The following is a 14179-nucleotide window of genomic DNA, read 5'->3' as shown; positions in this document are numbered from 1 at the left end:
TCTGGCCAGCATGGCGAAACCCCGTCTCTACTAAAAATACAAAAATTAGCCGGGCATGGTGGCGTGCACCTGTAATCCCAGTTACTGGGGAGGCTGAGGCATAACAATCCCTTGAACCCGGGAGGCAGGGGTTGCAGTGAGCCAAGATCATGTCACTGCACTCGAGCCTGTGTGACAGAGCAAGACCCCATTTCAAAAAAAAAAAAAAGAAAATCATACAAACAGGACTAGAAAGCAGCCCTTCCTCAGGAATGGTAGTAAAACAGTAGTAAATTAGACAACTTTCCAGAACACAGTGAAGCCTGACATTATCATAGGATGTGAAAGTTTCACAAAGCACTGAAAGCTGGCATTGCCATTTTATTTAATCCTCACAAAAACCCCCTGAGGTAAGTACTGGTATACCCACTTACCAGTAAATGAGAAAACAAATGAATGAATGAATGAAAAAATGAGTATCAGAGAGAGGAAAGAGAGGAAGTTCTTGCCCAAAGTCACCCAGCTACTAAGCACAGACCCGAGACTGAAACCTTATCCAGAACTGCTGCATCATGACTCATCTTTGTTGAAGGGAAATGCTGTGCGATTCGAATTGAGCTACTGATTGGCATACTCGTAAGAGGTTTCCAGGTGAACTGCACTCTTTATTTCTCAGAACTCACATCCTCTTCACTACAGCTCTTCCAGTTAAGGATAGGAAGTTTTGGAATTATGAATCTGAATGAGCACAAAACCAGAAGAGTAAGAATAACAATTATCAAGTCCTCTGATGGGGCTCACACAATGGGTTTTGATCACTGCACTCTTCTTCGGTTTTAAGAAATGAGTTATTTCTTCTTTCTCCTCCCTGTCTCTCTCATACATACATAAAATGTCTGGTATAAGAGGAGACTACTATAAATAGCCTGGTGAATCATGATCAAGCTCTTCACTTTGAAACCAACACTGCAGCTCAAAATTTATTTTGAAATGAATCTACTTTTAATAGCAAGACAATTCTCAAAGCAGGACATTTAGAACAGTCATAATTTGTGAATATTATAGAAGAACCTAGTCTAATTTATTTCCTTTCCACGAGCAAGTGACTGGTTAAAACCAAAATTCCTCCTCTCATGTAAAGGTTTCTCCTCCAAAAATGTCCTCAACAGTGATCTGGAAAGATATGCTACGCGTTAATCTATTCCACGCCTCTCAACTCAAGGGTTTGTCTCAGTAGAATGAGGGTAATGATACCAGTATCTGCAAAGCTGACAAGACCATTGTGGGGATCAGCAAATGAGAGGACACAAATGTAAAAATCATGAGGGCCACCAGTGTAAAATTCAACGGTGCTGCATGATGCATGTTTATCCTAATGGTGAAAGCTCCATGCCTGCGTGCTTCTCACTGTAACAGAGTTTATAGCGGACATCATCATGGTTCTCTGAAAACAGCACCAGAGTGAAGTCAAAATAAGTATGAGTTGGCCACAAGTGATGCTTGGTAAATGTGAGTATGCGATTTCTTCTCTGCTGCCTTGATTTTATTTCTGTCTTCACAAGGTTTAGGTTCTATAATGAGGTCTTAGAATTTGGAGGGACTTCAAAGCTCTTCTAGTTCAGCCTTCCTTTCATTATAAACATGGTTCCTACTCCTGCCAGGACAGGCAGATGTCTCAGTGGGGACATTCTGGGACAGGAAGAATCTCACTTTGTAGTCTGCCCATGCCATGGTTGAACATCTCTTATTGTTTAGAAAATGTTTCCTTTTGTGTAGACAGAACTGTGGGCCCAAGAAGGATGCTTGGAGTTGTAACTGGCTTATAATAAGAAACCAAAAAGGGCCAGGTGCAATGGCTCACACCCATAATCCCAGCACTTTGGGAGGTCGAGGTGGGCAGATCACTTAAGTCCAGGAGTTTGAGACCATCCTGGCCAACATGGTGAAACCCTGTTTCTACCAAAATACAAAAAAATTAGCTGGGTGTGGTGATGCCCACCTGTAATCTCAGCTACTTGGGAGAATGAAGCAGGAGAATCCCTTGAACCCGGGAGGCAGAGGTTGCAGTGAACTGAGATCATGCCACAGTACTCCAGCCTGGGTGACAGAGCAAGACATGGAAGGAAGGAAGGAAGGAAGGAAGGAAGGAAGGAAGGAAGGAAGGAAGGAAGGAAGGGAGAGAAAGGGCAAAAAGGTAAGCACTAGAAGCTTCTATAACTTGATGTCAGATGGTGGTCATCACAAGCCAACCTCAAAACCTTCAGTGACTCTCTAGTCTAAGAGGCTCCCTAAGGAAAGTTGGATCCAGTCCTAAATTGTCACAGGATTAAGTCCTTTTCTGTCAAACCTGGGCTTCTTTAATGGCCCCGAACAGGTGACTCAACTAGGGGTGGGAATGGAAACACTGACCAGAGTTACTGAGCAGTCCTGAGTTATAGACCACAGAGTTATAGACCTCTAGAGCCAAAGGGATTTAACTGTCATATAGTCTCACCCCACAGTTTAAAACATGGAAACTGAGGTTTCAAGAGGTGATTTCCAGTGAGGGGATTTCAGGTGATTTGAGTTCGCTCTTATCCCAGCCTCTAACAGGGATTCCTCATGCCACTCTCAGGCAGGCTTGGGAATTCAAGGGAATGCCATGGTACAAGGGACTCATCTAAGTGTCAGGCTAGAAGGAAAACTCTGCAGCCAGATCGCTTTGTGACAGGGCCCAAGTCATACCTCACTGGGGAAAGGCAGCAAGAGCATGTGTGGTGGTTTTTTTTTTTTTTTTTTTTCTTCCTTTGAGCAACTCTGGGAAACCAAATGCAAGAAACACCCACCACTGCAAAGAAGGAAATTTCATGCATTGGCATCAAAGGAAGCCCCAAGTAAAACCCCATTTGTCTGTGAATAAAGTGAGAGCACATTTCTCTTGCATATGAGGAAATGTGAGATGGCCTTTCACTTTTGTAGGATGTTTACATTAGAGAACAACCCCGTGCTGATAGGGTGCAGCCCCAGGGGGTTGGGGTGGGAGTATGTGTGTGAGTGTGGGTGTGAATGCATGTGAGTGTGAGGATGTGTGTGAGTGTGTGGAAGGTGTGGGAGTGTGGGCATATGTGAGTAGGGTGTGAATGTGTAGGTATGTGAGTGTGTGTGTATGAATGGGAGCATGTGTCAGTGTGTGAGGATATTGGTGAAGGAGACCTTTGCTTTGTTATGGTTTGTCACTTCTTTGCCCATGCCTTAGTTTCTCCCGAAAGTACCATTTCCTCAAAAATATCTTGTACTACTTTTAAAATCATAGCTTTTTTTTTTTGAGACAGGGTCTCATTCTGTCCCCCAGGCTGAAGTGCGGTGGCACAATCTCGGCTCACTACAGCCTTCACCTCCTGTGCTCACGTGATCCTCCCACCTCAGCCTCCCAAGTAGCTGAGACTACAGGCATGCATCACCATGCCCAGCTAATTTTTGTTTGTCACAGAGACAGGGTTTCACCATGTTGCCCAGGCTGGTCATGAACTCCTGGGTTCAAGTAATCTGCCCACCTCAACCTCCCAAAATGCCGGGACTACGGGCGTGAGCCACCACACCTGGCCCATAGCTATTTTTGAGAGGAAAATACTTTCAATGTTGAAGCCAAAAGTACAGCCTAATCTATGAAATGAAACAAAAACACCTGGGTATTGTTAAAACCATAAATGCAATAAAGGTAAAAAATGTTGCTTGATTACAAACAGCCCCAGGGTTGGATTAGGCCCCTTTACAAAAGGGGGTTTTTAGCAATCCTCTGCCTCAAACTTCCTTTCTCCTCTCCTTCTGTGCTGTTTTACACTGTATCCTTTCCTTGATTATCTCAATCCGTGATTCTCATATACTTCTTTTCTAGTCAAAACAGCATGTATATTTTTAGAAGAAAACCACCTTTCATATATATATGAAAAAGATATGAGAACCAGGTAAAGCCACATTAGCCTTTCTAGTTTCCTCTCTTAATTTCTTTAGCGTCCTCTCGTTATCATGATATCTTGTTTCAAAACAAACTTTTGAAATTTGTTTGAGGCCGTGAGTCTGGAAGAGAAATACTCATGTTAAGCTCATTCCTTCACTCAAAGAAATACATGAAAGCTCCTCTTTAGTATTAGACACTGTACTGCATAGCTGGGATATGAAAGTGAACAAGACAAATCCAGTCCTCATGTCCTGGAGCTCAGAGTCCAGCAAGAGGACAGGAGTAGGAGCAGGATGCTGAGGACACTTGGGTGTTAGGGAGCAGTTCCAGGTTCAACTGGAGGGATGATGGTTGAGCTCGCCTAGTGGAGCCGGGGAGTGGTGAGCAATCAGAGAGGGACGCCTCTATGGATTTGGCATGGAAAGGATTACTTTAGTGAAGCACTGTTCCATGGAAATATCCACAAGCCACAAATGTGAGCCACATGCATGATTTAAAATTTTTTATGTAGCCAAATTTTAAAATGTAAAGAGAAACAGGTGAAATTAATTTTAATAATTTTTTTTTTTTTTTTTTTTTTGAGATAGAGTCTCCCTCTGTTGCTCAGGCTGGAGTGCAGTGGTGTGATCTTGGCTCACTGCAACCTCCACCCCCTAAGTTCAAGTGATTCTCGTGCCTTAGCCTCCCAGGTAGCTCGGATTACAGGTGTATGCCACCACGCCTGGCTAATTTTTATATTTTTAGTAGAGATGAGATTTTGTCATGTTGACCAGACTGGTCTCAAACTCCTGGCCTCAAGTGATCTTCCCTCCTCAGCCTCCCCAAGAGCTGGGATTACAGGCATGAGCAACGGCTCTCGGCCTAATAATACATTTTATCTAATCCAGTAGATCCAGAACATTGTCATTTCACCATGTAATCAGTTTTTAAAATTATTTAGATATTTTATAACCTTTTTATCCTACCTAGTCTTCAAAAACTGGTGTGTCTACTAAGTGCCAGTACGGGCACATTGCTTAAGACTTCACTCTCCAGACAGTAGCACATTTTGGCTCGGACTAGCCATGTTTCAAGGGCTCCATGACTTCCTACAGCTAGGGGCTCCCTCCTATATTCAACAGCACAGCTCCTGTGTTTTGAGAGCAATACAGAGAGTTAAGAAAACTCAGGCCAGGCATGGTGGCTTATGCCTGTAATCTCAGCACTTTGGGAGGCCAAGGTGGGAGAATCACCTGAGCTCAGGAGTTTGAGACCAGCCAAACCCTGTCTCTATTAAAAATACAAAAATATTAGCCAGGCATGGTGGCATACAGTTATAATTCCAGCTACTCAAGAGGCTGAGGCAGGAGAATCCCTTGAACCCAGGAAGCAGAGTTGTTGCAGTGAGCCAAGATCATGCCACTGCACTCCAGCCTGGATGACAGTGTGAGACTCCATTTCAAAAAAATAAAAGAAAAGAAAGAAAGAACACTCTTGGTTCCAAAAGTGGGGAAAATATTTAGTGTTTTTTATTTGTAATACGAGGTAATTCATTTTGACAAACAGCTACCCTCAAACCACAGAATATGGAAAGAAAGAGAAGATAAGCAAGCCCCGTATACCAATTTACGGCACAGCCTTAGAGACACTGTTGTGCAAGGAACAGCTTATTAGTACATTCGCTTGTCTCTTTCTCCTTGTATTTCTCTCTCATATGCAGAATATTCCAACCTATATCACATTGCACTGAAGTGATGAATTCTTTGGCCTCCTAATATGAAAAAGCCTTGTTAAAAGTGGAAAGTATTATTTGGGACCTGATTTATATTGATGTAGGACAAAGGTCTATTGTAAATCCCTAGTGAGGATTGGCTGCCAGGAGCTTGGGGCATTTAAATAATTATAGGAGCTATCCAATCTCAGAATCAATATTTAAATACAAAAGCAGCAGATGGTACAATTTAGATTGTTTTGTTGCAATATTCAACTCTATCTCCCCCTTCCCAATCCTGGCCTGTCACAGGCAGGCACAGCATTTCCAAAGATATTTTTGGAAAGAAAGGGCTGCTTTTCCTTACTTACTAGTCAAACATATTATGCCAGCTGAAAGTAGGGAATTTTGATTGGATAGCAGAATGTGGCCAGTGCAAAAAAATAAGAGAGTAGGTAGCCAACAATTAACAGAAGATAGAAAGAAGAGATGGGAAGGGCATTTTAAAGTTTTGCTTTCATGAAAGTTTCTCTTGTTTTTCTGTTTTTCTAGCTGTCAAACAAGATAGAAATCATTATGCCAGGATCACCACCAAGAGGTCTGACTATCAGTTAAGTCAGTTCAGTATTGCAGAACACTGGGGAGTATCTAGGAAGGGCTAGCATGGTCCAGCAGTTAAGAGTTCACCCCTTGGTAGAGTTGTGTCACCTGGGTTTGAGTTCCAGCTTCACTACTTATTGGCTGGGTGTTCTTGGGCAAAGTGCTTAAACTCTCCGTTACTTATTTTACTCATGAGTAAAGTGCAGATCATGTGAAGTTGTTGTGAAGATTAATGAAATCGTTGTGAAAAGTGTTAAGCTATTGTTATGAGGCAAACATTGTGCATGACATTGAGGGTGCTAGTGGGAAAATAGATCCTTAGATAGACAATTTCAATGGAGTGTTTTTTTAAATGTCCAGGTGAGAGTTGTCTTTTTTTTTTTCTTTTTTTGAGACAGGTTCTCTGTCACCCAGGTTGGAGTGCAATGGTGCGATATTAGCTCACTGCAACCTCTGCCTCCTGGGTTCAAGCAATTCTCCCACCTCAGCCTCTTGAGTGACTGTGATTATAGGCATGCATCATTATGCTCAGCTATTTTTTTGTATTTTTAGTAGAAACGGGGTTTTACCATGGTGGGTGAGCTAGTCTTGAACTCCTGACTTCAAGTGATTTACCCACCTCGGCCTCCCAAAGTGCTGGGATTACAGGTGTGAGCCACTGTGCACGGCCGAGGGTTGTCTTTTGAATCACTTCTTCATTTGGACTGGGGTTGCAGAAGGCAGTCATGAGTTTTAAAATCAAGATGCCCACAAAAACTTACAAATTACGTGTATTTTGTAACCAACTGAATGGCATTGGTGAGACTTCCATATAGAACTGAAGAGTAAGCCAAGAGTCAAGATGATTTAGCTCTTCAGAGACTGGTAGAAGAGTCATGTAAGTATGTTGCAAAAGTGCCAATCATGATATTTTTATATTACTTTAGAGTAACTGAAAGAAGGGAAGTCGCCAAGAATCTTAACATGTGCCAAGCATTCTTTAAAACAGTTTACCTCCCTTAACTCATTGAATGCTCCAATAAGCCTACACTGCACATGACAGTACCTTATTTTATAAATAAGGGCACTGAGGCTCAAAGAGGGAAAATAATTTGCCCAAGGTCATACAGCTGCTATGTGGTAGAGCAAGAAAGCAAAGATCTGCTCTAATAAGAAAAAAATCAAAGTCAGCAGTATTCCAAAGCCAGAATCAAAAGAAAGAAAAGCTGTGATTAATAGTGTTCAGATTCGCCCAGCTTTCTATGGTCTAGATTATAGGCCCTCTTCTTTGATATAGGCTAAGCGCTAACAGATTTTTTTCTTTATTATTTGCATCAAGGGAAGTTCAGGAGTAGAGCATTACTTTATGAGAAGTTCAGTAAGTTTTTTAAATCTTAAGAAGAAATGATTTACCAATTCATGGAGACACCCCTCCTCCAATAGATCTTTAATTAAAATAAAAACAGATGCATTGCATTCTGAAATGTGTCAGATTTTGTCCTGTCATGGATTACATGTACCATGTTTTAATGCTGAAAGCTTTTCAGGCAGCAGAACTCTTACAGTAGGTTTACTGAGAGAGCTGTTCACTCTTCAGTTCTCAGACAAAGCCAAGTCAGAAAGGCTTTCCATAATAAATTTAAATCATTTCCCACAGGACAGAGCAGAAAGAAAACTGAAGGAGAGAGGCAATGGGACTGTGGTTCTTTTATAGCATACTCTTACCAATAGGAGAAGGGGACAATGACAGTAGGAACACTAGCCTGAGACCATTCTCAGCACTGCCAGAGAAGGTACGAGAGGTGACAGGTCTTGGAGACACTCCCAGGGATGCCAGACACGTTCTGGATACTGCACACCGCTCTCACATCCACCAGAGGGCACTCAAAAATCTCATATTACTTTTCTGTGGGGCTACTTGAAACAATTCCTTAACTTCCCCAAGCTTCAACATCCTCCGAATCAGAATGGAAAGTTACAAGGACTAAATGGGACATTAGAAATAAAGCTCCTGGCTCATGGTATAGCCCAATGAATGTTGGTCTTTCCTTTATCATTCACCCAAACCAGCAGCACCAGCATACAAATAAGTTGATCTGGGAAGAGTCGGCGGGCTCCTGCAGTCTGCAGTCCTTCTGAGCTCACAGCTTGTCTCCTGTGACTCAGAACCTGCTAACTCTGGGAAAAAAGAGATTCTCGGTCTCCACCCTCCCCAAACTGATGAACTCGTGTGCCTGTTCGTGCTGCATGTCAGAATGTATCAAACATCACAGTTAGAGAAGTTGCTCTGCAATTTGGGCTGCAAGGGTAGCTGGGAATTTCAACTATGAAACGCGGCTGCCCACTCCTACCATTCATTGTCTCAGGCTTGTCTAAATAGGGAGCAGCACGTCATAACAGAGGGAACACTGGCCTAGAAGTCGAGAGCTCTGGATTCTGCGCCTACCTTCTTCGTCTGTCCATTGAATGGCCTTAAGCAAGTCACTTCATGTCCCTGGGCCCCTGTTTTCCCACTTATAAAATGAATCATTGAATTAATTGTTAATCTGTAGATTCACTTCCAGTTTGGTGGTTCCTTGATATTCCCTTCCATCAGGGCAAGGCATAATCCAGGAGTGATGGAATACATACACCATTTGTAAACTTTATGTTGCCCCCCCAAAAAAACAAACAAAAAAAAAACCCTGAACTGATTATACTGTTTTCAGTTGCTTCAGGAGAATAAGTGGCTAAATATCTGTTTTCCTACTGGCTCATTGAAGTTTTTTGTTCCATGGACCCTGTTGGACCAGTTAGGCTTGTTTTTCATTTTGATTAAGGAGACCAATTACCTAAGAAAGGATAATCTTTATTCCAAAAATTGAGTTTGACATCTTGTATCAGCCTAACCCATGGGATACCATATTTACTTGTCCAACTACTTCCATCCCACTCCCACCTTTCCGTTGATACTTTCAACTCTAAAATACGGGATGAAAGGGAAATGTAAGAGTCTGGGTCCATGCCCTCTGGAAATCTTCATGATCCGTCAGAGCCACACCCCTATTTACTAGACTGCTGTGATCAGCTAGATTTTCACAGCAGTCACTATGCATAATCACTGGATCCAAGATAACATTTCACCCCTTCCTTCAGCACTTTACTATTATATTAATTGAGATTTCTGGGATGTCTATGAAGAACAGTGGGAGGGAGATAGTAAGACTGGTTTGCAATGTTAGCATGGGACTGAAGCCTGTTGGGTCCCTGACCAAAAAGAAGAGTTCTGTGAGCTCAGTTAACTCTTGGGAAGTACCTTAGGGTTGGAAAACTTGGGGTGTGAATGGAGGTAATAGTCCTATCTCTGGCCTTGCAGAAGAGACAGATAGGGAAGGATGGAGTGAGAGATAGCTGAGGGGATGGTCTTCCCTTGCCAGTATCTGCTTTAATTTATTGTTTTTCTCCTCTGACAAAGGGCATATTTAATAATAATAGTTTAGAACATCCTACTCTAAAAAGCATTTGCTTATTCTAATCCATACAACAGACCTATGAGATCAGCAGCGATAGATGTTTGAAATGCTGATTTTAGGGAAAGCAGAATGTCCACACAAAAGGGCCCACAGCAACATGACATCCACCTGGTACACTGACCATGGTTTAAGATCTAGTTTTGGACCTTTTGGATCCAGAAGGGTCACCAGAATGGACCTGCATTAACCAAGCTTCCAGAAATGGAAATATAAAAACTAGATGCTCATGGACTAGTTTCAGCAAGAAATGCAGCTGTGGGGCCAACCAGAAGGCTTGAGTCAGCAGGTTGGAACATTCTCTCCCAGTATGCTAATTGTTTCAGAAGCCAAATTATAATCAGAAGGCCAATTTATTCACTTAAAGTGAAAAATACAAATTATAAGTGAACCAGATGTTCATGTTAGCCCAGCCTTTCCTGACAGATAAATGACAAAGGAAACCAAATTATCAGAAGAGTGCTTGGTGAGCAGGAACCCAAGCAAGGGGCATTTGCTGACTACAGTGTGTCTTTCAGCAAAGGCAGCTGGAGGCCCCCCACCCATGGAAGGGACAGCCTTGCAAAGAAAACTGTAGCACTTGAATCTGGGGAGAAAGCCTTCCTCTACTTGTATTAGGCATGGATGGGCACCGCCAGTGCTAGACTTGACAACTCTCCGTATTCTATGCTTCCGTTTCCCATGGTCCTTGTCAAAACAGGGTTATAATACAAATAATTAGTTCTCTGCTTACTTTCTGGGATTGCTCCCAAATGATCTCAATTGGAATTTTTGCAGTTCCAAATGTTGTTAGTCACACGTTTATGAACAGTGTCTTAGTTTCCTAGCACAGATGGCTAATTCAATTCACTAAATGAAGATTTTACTAGTTTAGCTCTTGAAAATCTTCTGTTTGATGTCTTGAGCAGCAGTGCACTTCCTGTAGAAAAGGTTATGTGTGTGTGAGATTTGCAGATTTAGAAATGGAGACTCAGGGAGGCTGAGTGCCTTGCCCTTGGGCTGTGTAAACAGTAGAGCTGGAACTCAAATCCAGATCTTCTGAGTTGAGAGTCTACACTTGTTCTATTGGATGTGACCAAGTTGTCTACTATTAGTAAGTTTCATTTTAAAGCAAAAAAGAAAATCAATGTGTTCTTAAGAATTATCTTTTAAAAACATTAACTGATTTTTTATTTACTAAATGGCAGGGAGGGGAAGGTAGGTGTTGCATAAAAGTGTATAGCGGGGAACATGAGATGATATGAATAAAAAGGTCACTCGGCTATAGCTGCCTGGTACCTCTGTATCCATGAGGTCCAGGCACAGAGCCTCAGTGATCTTGTCTGGGAGTAAATAGTGAATAAATGTGTCTTGTTGCAGAATCTGAGTGTCTCAGAGGCAAGAGGAAAAATTCTCCACTATCAGGTGACCTTGCAGGAGCTGACAGGAGGGAAAGTTATGACACAGAACATCACAGGACACACCTCCTGGACCACAGTCATTTCTAGAACCGGAAATTGGGCTGTGGCTGTGTCTGCAGCAAATTCAAAAGGCAGTTCTCTGCCCACTCGTATTAACATAATGAACCTGTGTGAGGCAGGTAAGTTCTAATTTTTCTTTAACATTGCCTGTGGAAAACTGTGTCTTACTCATCTCTTATCTCCTGGAGGCCTAACCTAGGGTCTAAAATGAGTAGCCAGGAATTCAGGCTTTGGAGTCAACAGCTTTCAGAAGCTTTTTTTTTTTCCAGTCAGCCTATGAGTAACCTCGGACAAGTGAATGAACACCTCTGAGCTTCAACGTCCTCCTCTCTAAAATAGGAATTATATTGCCTGTCTCATAGGTCATTTTGAAACTAAATATTAATACATAGCAGGTATTTAATATGTTGTAGTTAAGGAAATACTAGTTACATTAAATTGAACACCAATATCTAACTAGCTTTTATAGAAGTAGGAGTAATATGTGTTGAGTTTAAGGAAACATTTTACACCTACAGTCAAAACCTATTTTAAAACCAAAGGTGGGGATGGTGGTGTGTACCTATGGTCCCAGCTACTTAGGAGTATGAGGTGGGAGGATTGCTTAAGCCCAGGAGTTCCACACCAGTCTGAGCCTCACAGTGAGACCCCTTTCATCAAAAACAGATAAATAAATACAACCAATAATATTGAAATTCTGACTTTAATGAAACTATAGTAAAATTTTGTTTTACCACAGCCCTTTATTGCACAAGTTTAGACACGTATCCAATTACCTTTATCAGAAAATTCCCAACTAGATGTAGAGTCTCACATTTTATAGTCATATCCTCTGAAAATTAACTTCTTAGGATAAAAGCTCACAATTAGGCAAGGAAATTGATATTAATCCTATTTCTCAAGATCTGTATTATAAAAGAATTCCATGTCAAGTTCATTGGCCTAACTTCAAAAAATGCCTAATAGAGTAAAACTCTGTAATTAGATCCCCTCCTAAAATTCAGTTTAATAATTTTATCTACCAGTGGGTTTAGCAATCTTCATTTTGAAAAAGTCTACCAAAATGCTATTATTTAACATACACTGTTAAATCTTGGTTATATATCTTTTCAGTCATACATCTGTACACATAGAAATAAAGTATTAGATACAATACTTAGACAAAAATACAGATAAGTATTAACGTATATATACATGTAAACAGTATATGTATATTATATACATATAACCTTGGGTTGGTGTATGAGTTAGGAATTTCTCTTGGGATTAGGGTTGTTCTTACCAAAGGCCTGACTATAGGAACTTATTTATCCTCTCAAAAAAAGAGAAGTCCAAAGATAGACAGCCTAGGGCTGGTGTGACAGCCTCATGATGCCATCAGGACTCTAGGCTCCTTCTTTCTGTTCCCTCTGCCAAGTTTGGCTTTCATCCTCATGATGGAAATGGTCCAAGATGGCTGCCAAGGCTCTAGCTATTTCCTTCTAGACAGCAGAAAAGGAAAAGAAGGGTTCAGCCCTTACTTTTAAGGAGCTTTACCCCAGGGCTCACAACAACACTTGCATTCATCAGCCCACTGGTCACCTGGTCACACCCAGCTGCAAAGGAGGCTCAAAAATATATTAAGGCAGCAATGTTCCCATGCTAAAAAGATGAGGAGAAGGTGTTTGTAGGCAACTGGTAATCTCTGTCTCATGTGGGGAAGACACCTAAGGCAGGAAGCTTGAAGGAAAAAAAAATATTAACTATAGAAAAAAACACTTCAACTTTATGCATAGTAAAATAGATTTTTTAAAAGACACCATAAATAAAGTTTTAAAATACAAATAGCAATTTAAGAAAACTGTATGTCACATTTTTAGCAGAGAGAGGGTTGATTTCTATATATCTATATCTTTAAGTGTATATTTATATAACTTTTTCAAGTATAAAACTAGGGGATATGAACAGGTAACTCAAAAAGAAGTATAAAAGGGAGCAACAAAGATATGAAAATATGTTTAGCCTAACTAGCAATCAATGAGATACAAATTTTGAGAAAACCTGAAAAACCAAATCAGACTGAGAAAGAGTAGGTAGAATGAACATATCCATGTTGGTGAGGGTGTGGGGAAGATGATACTCTTGTACATGCTAGTGAGTGTGTAAATTGGTACAACTTACTGGGGAGCAACTTGGCAATACATAACAAACTTTAAATGTAAACTTGTATCTTTTGACCAGGACATTTTAGCCTTAGAAATGTATACTCAGCATATCATAGGGTAAGTGCTTAAAAATGTAAGCACAAAGATGTTTGCTGAAAAATTGTTTGAAATAGTGAAACACCATAAACAACCTAAGTGTATAATAGTTAAGAATGGACTCGTTAAACTCATCATGACCCTCACCTGCCTTAATGCTACACCAACATTAAAGGGATGTTGCAGCTATGTTTTCTATTGACATGGACAGATACACATTAGAAGTGAAAAAGTAAGATTTTAAAAGTGTATATGAGATGATGCCATTTTAAATATATATTCACACCCAGTGCAGTGACTCGTACCTCTAATCCCAGCACTTTGGGAGGGCAAGGTGGGAGGATTGCTTGAGCCCAAAAGTTTGAGACCAGCCTGGCCAACATAAGGAAAAAGATACAAAAAATAAAAAGAAGAAGAAGAGCCAGCTGTGGTGGCTCACGCCAGTGGTTGCACTACTTGGGAGGATAAGGTGGAAGGATCTCTTGAGGCCAGGAGGTTGAGATTGCAGTGAAATGTGATCGCGCCACTGCACTCCAGCCTGGGTGACAAAGTGAGACTCTATCTCAAAAGTAAATAAATAAATAAACATTTACATCAGCATGTACTTTTTGAAGGGTAAAATTTAAAAAAAATGTCTAGTTGAATATAGATGGAAATGTTAACAGAGATCATCTCTACATCTGGAATTACAAGTTATTTTTATTCCCTTTTGCTTTTATATTTAAAATTTGTTCTTCAGTGGCTAAGTACTGCGTATGTAATTTTAAAGTGAATTCTGTGGTTCT

The 14179-nt window shown here is 40.9% G+C and overlaps 1 protein-coding gene across 1 annotated transcript in view; it reads left to right on the top strand.

Moving 5' to 3' along the window:
- The window catches only part of IL12RB2 (interleukin 12 receptor subunit beta 2), a 97068-nt gene that overhangs the window by 31348 nt on the left and 51541 nt on the right, over window positions 1-14179 (top strand). Inside the window, exon 9 of the mRNA XM_017877270.1 lies at window positions 11054-11273. Within this exon, the coding sequence (XP_017732759.1) occupies window positions 11054-11273 (220 nt within the window). The remainder of the gene's footprint in view (window positions 1-11053; window positions 11274-14179) is intronic.

This window comes from Rhinopithecus bieti, unplaced genomic scaffold (assembly GCF_001698545.2).
Source record: "Rhinopithecus bieti isolate Rb0 unplaced genomic scaffold, ASM169854v2 scaffold_6380, whole genome shotgun sequence".
NCBI classification, from domain to species: domain Eukaryota; kingdom Metazoa; phylum Chordata; class Mammalia; order Primates; family Cercopithecidae; genus Rhinopithecus; species Rhinopithecus bieti.
Note: the sequence above shows the minus strand (reverse complement) of the source record. Positions and strands in the feature narration are given on the sequence as shown.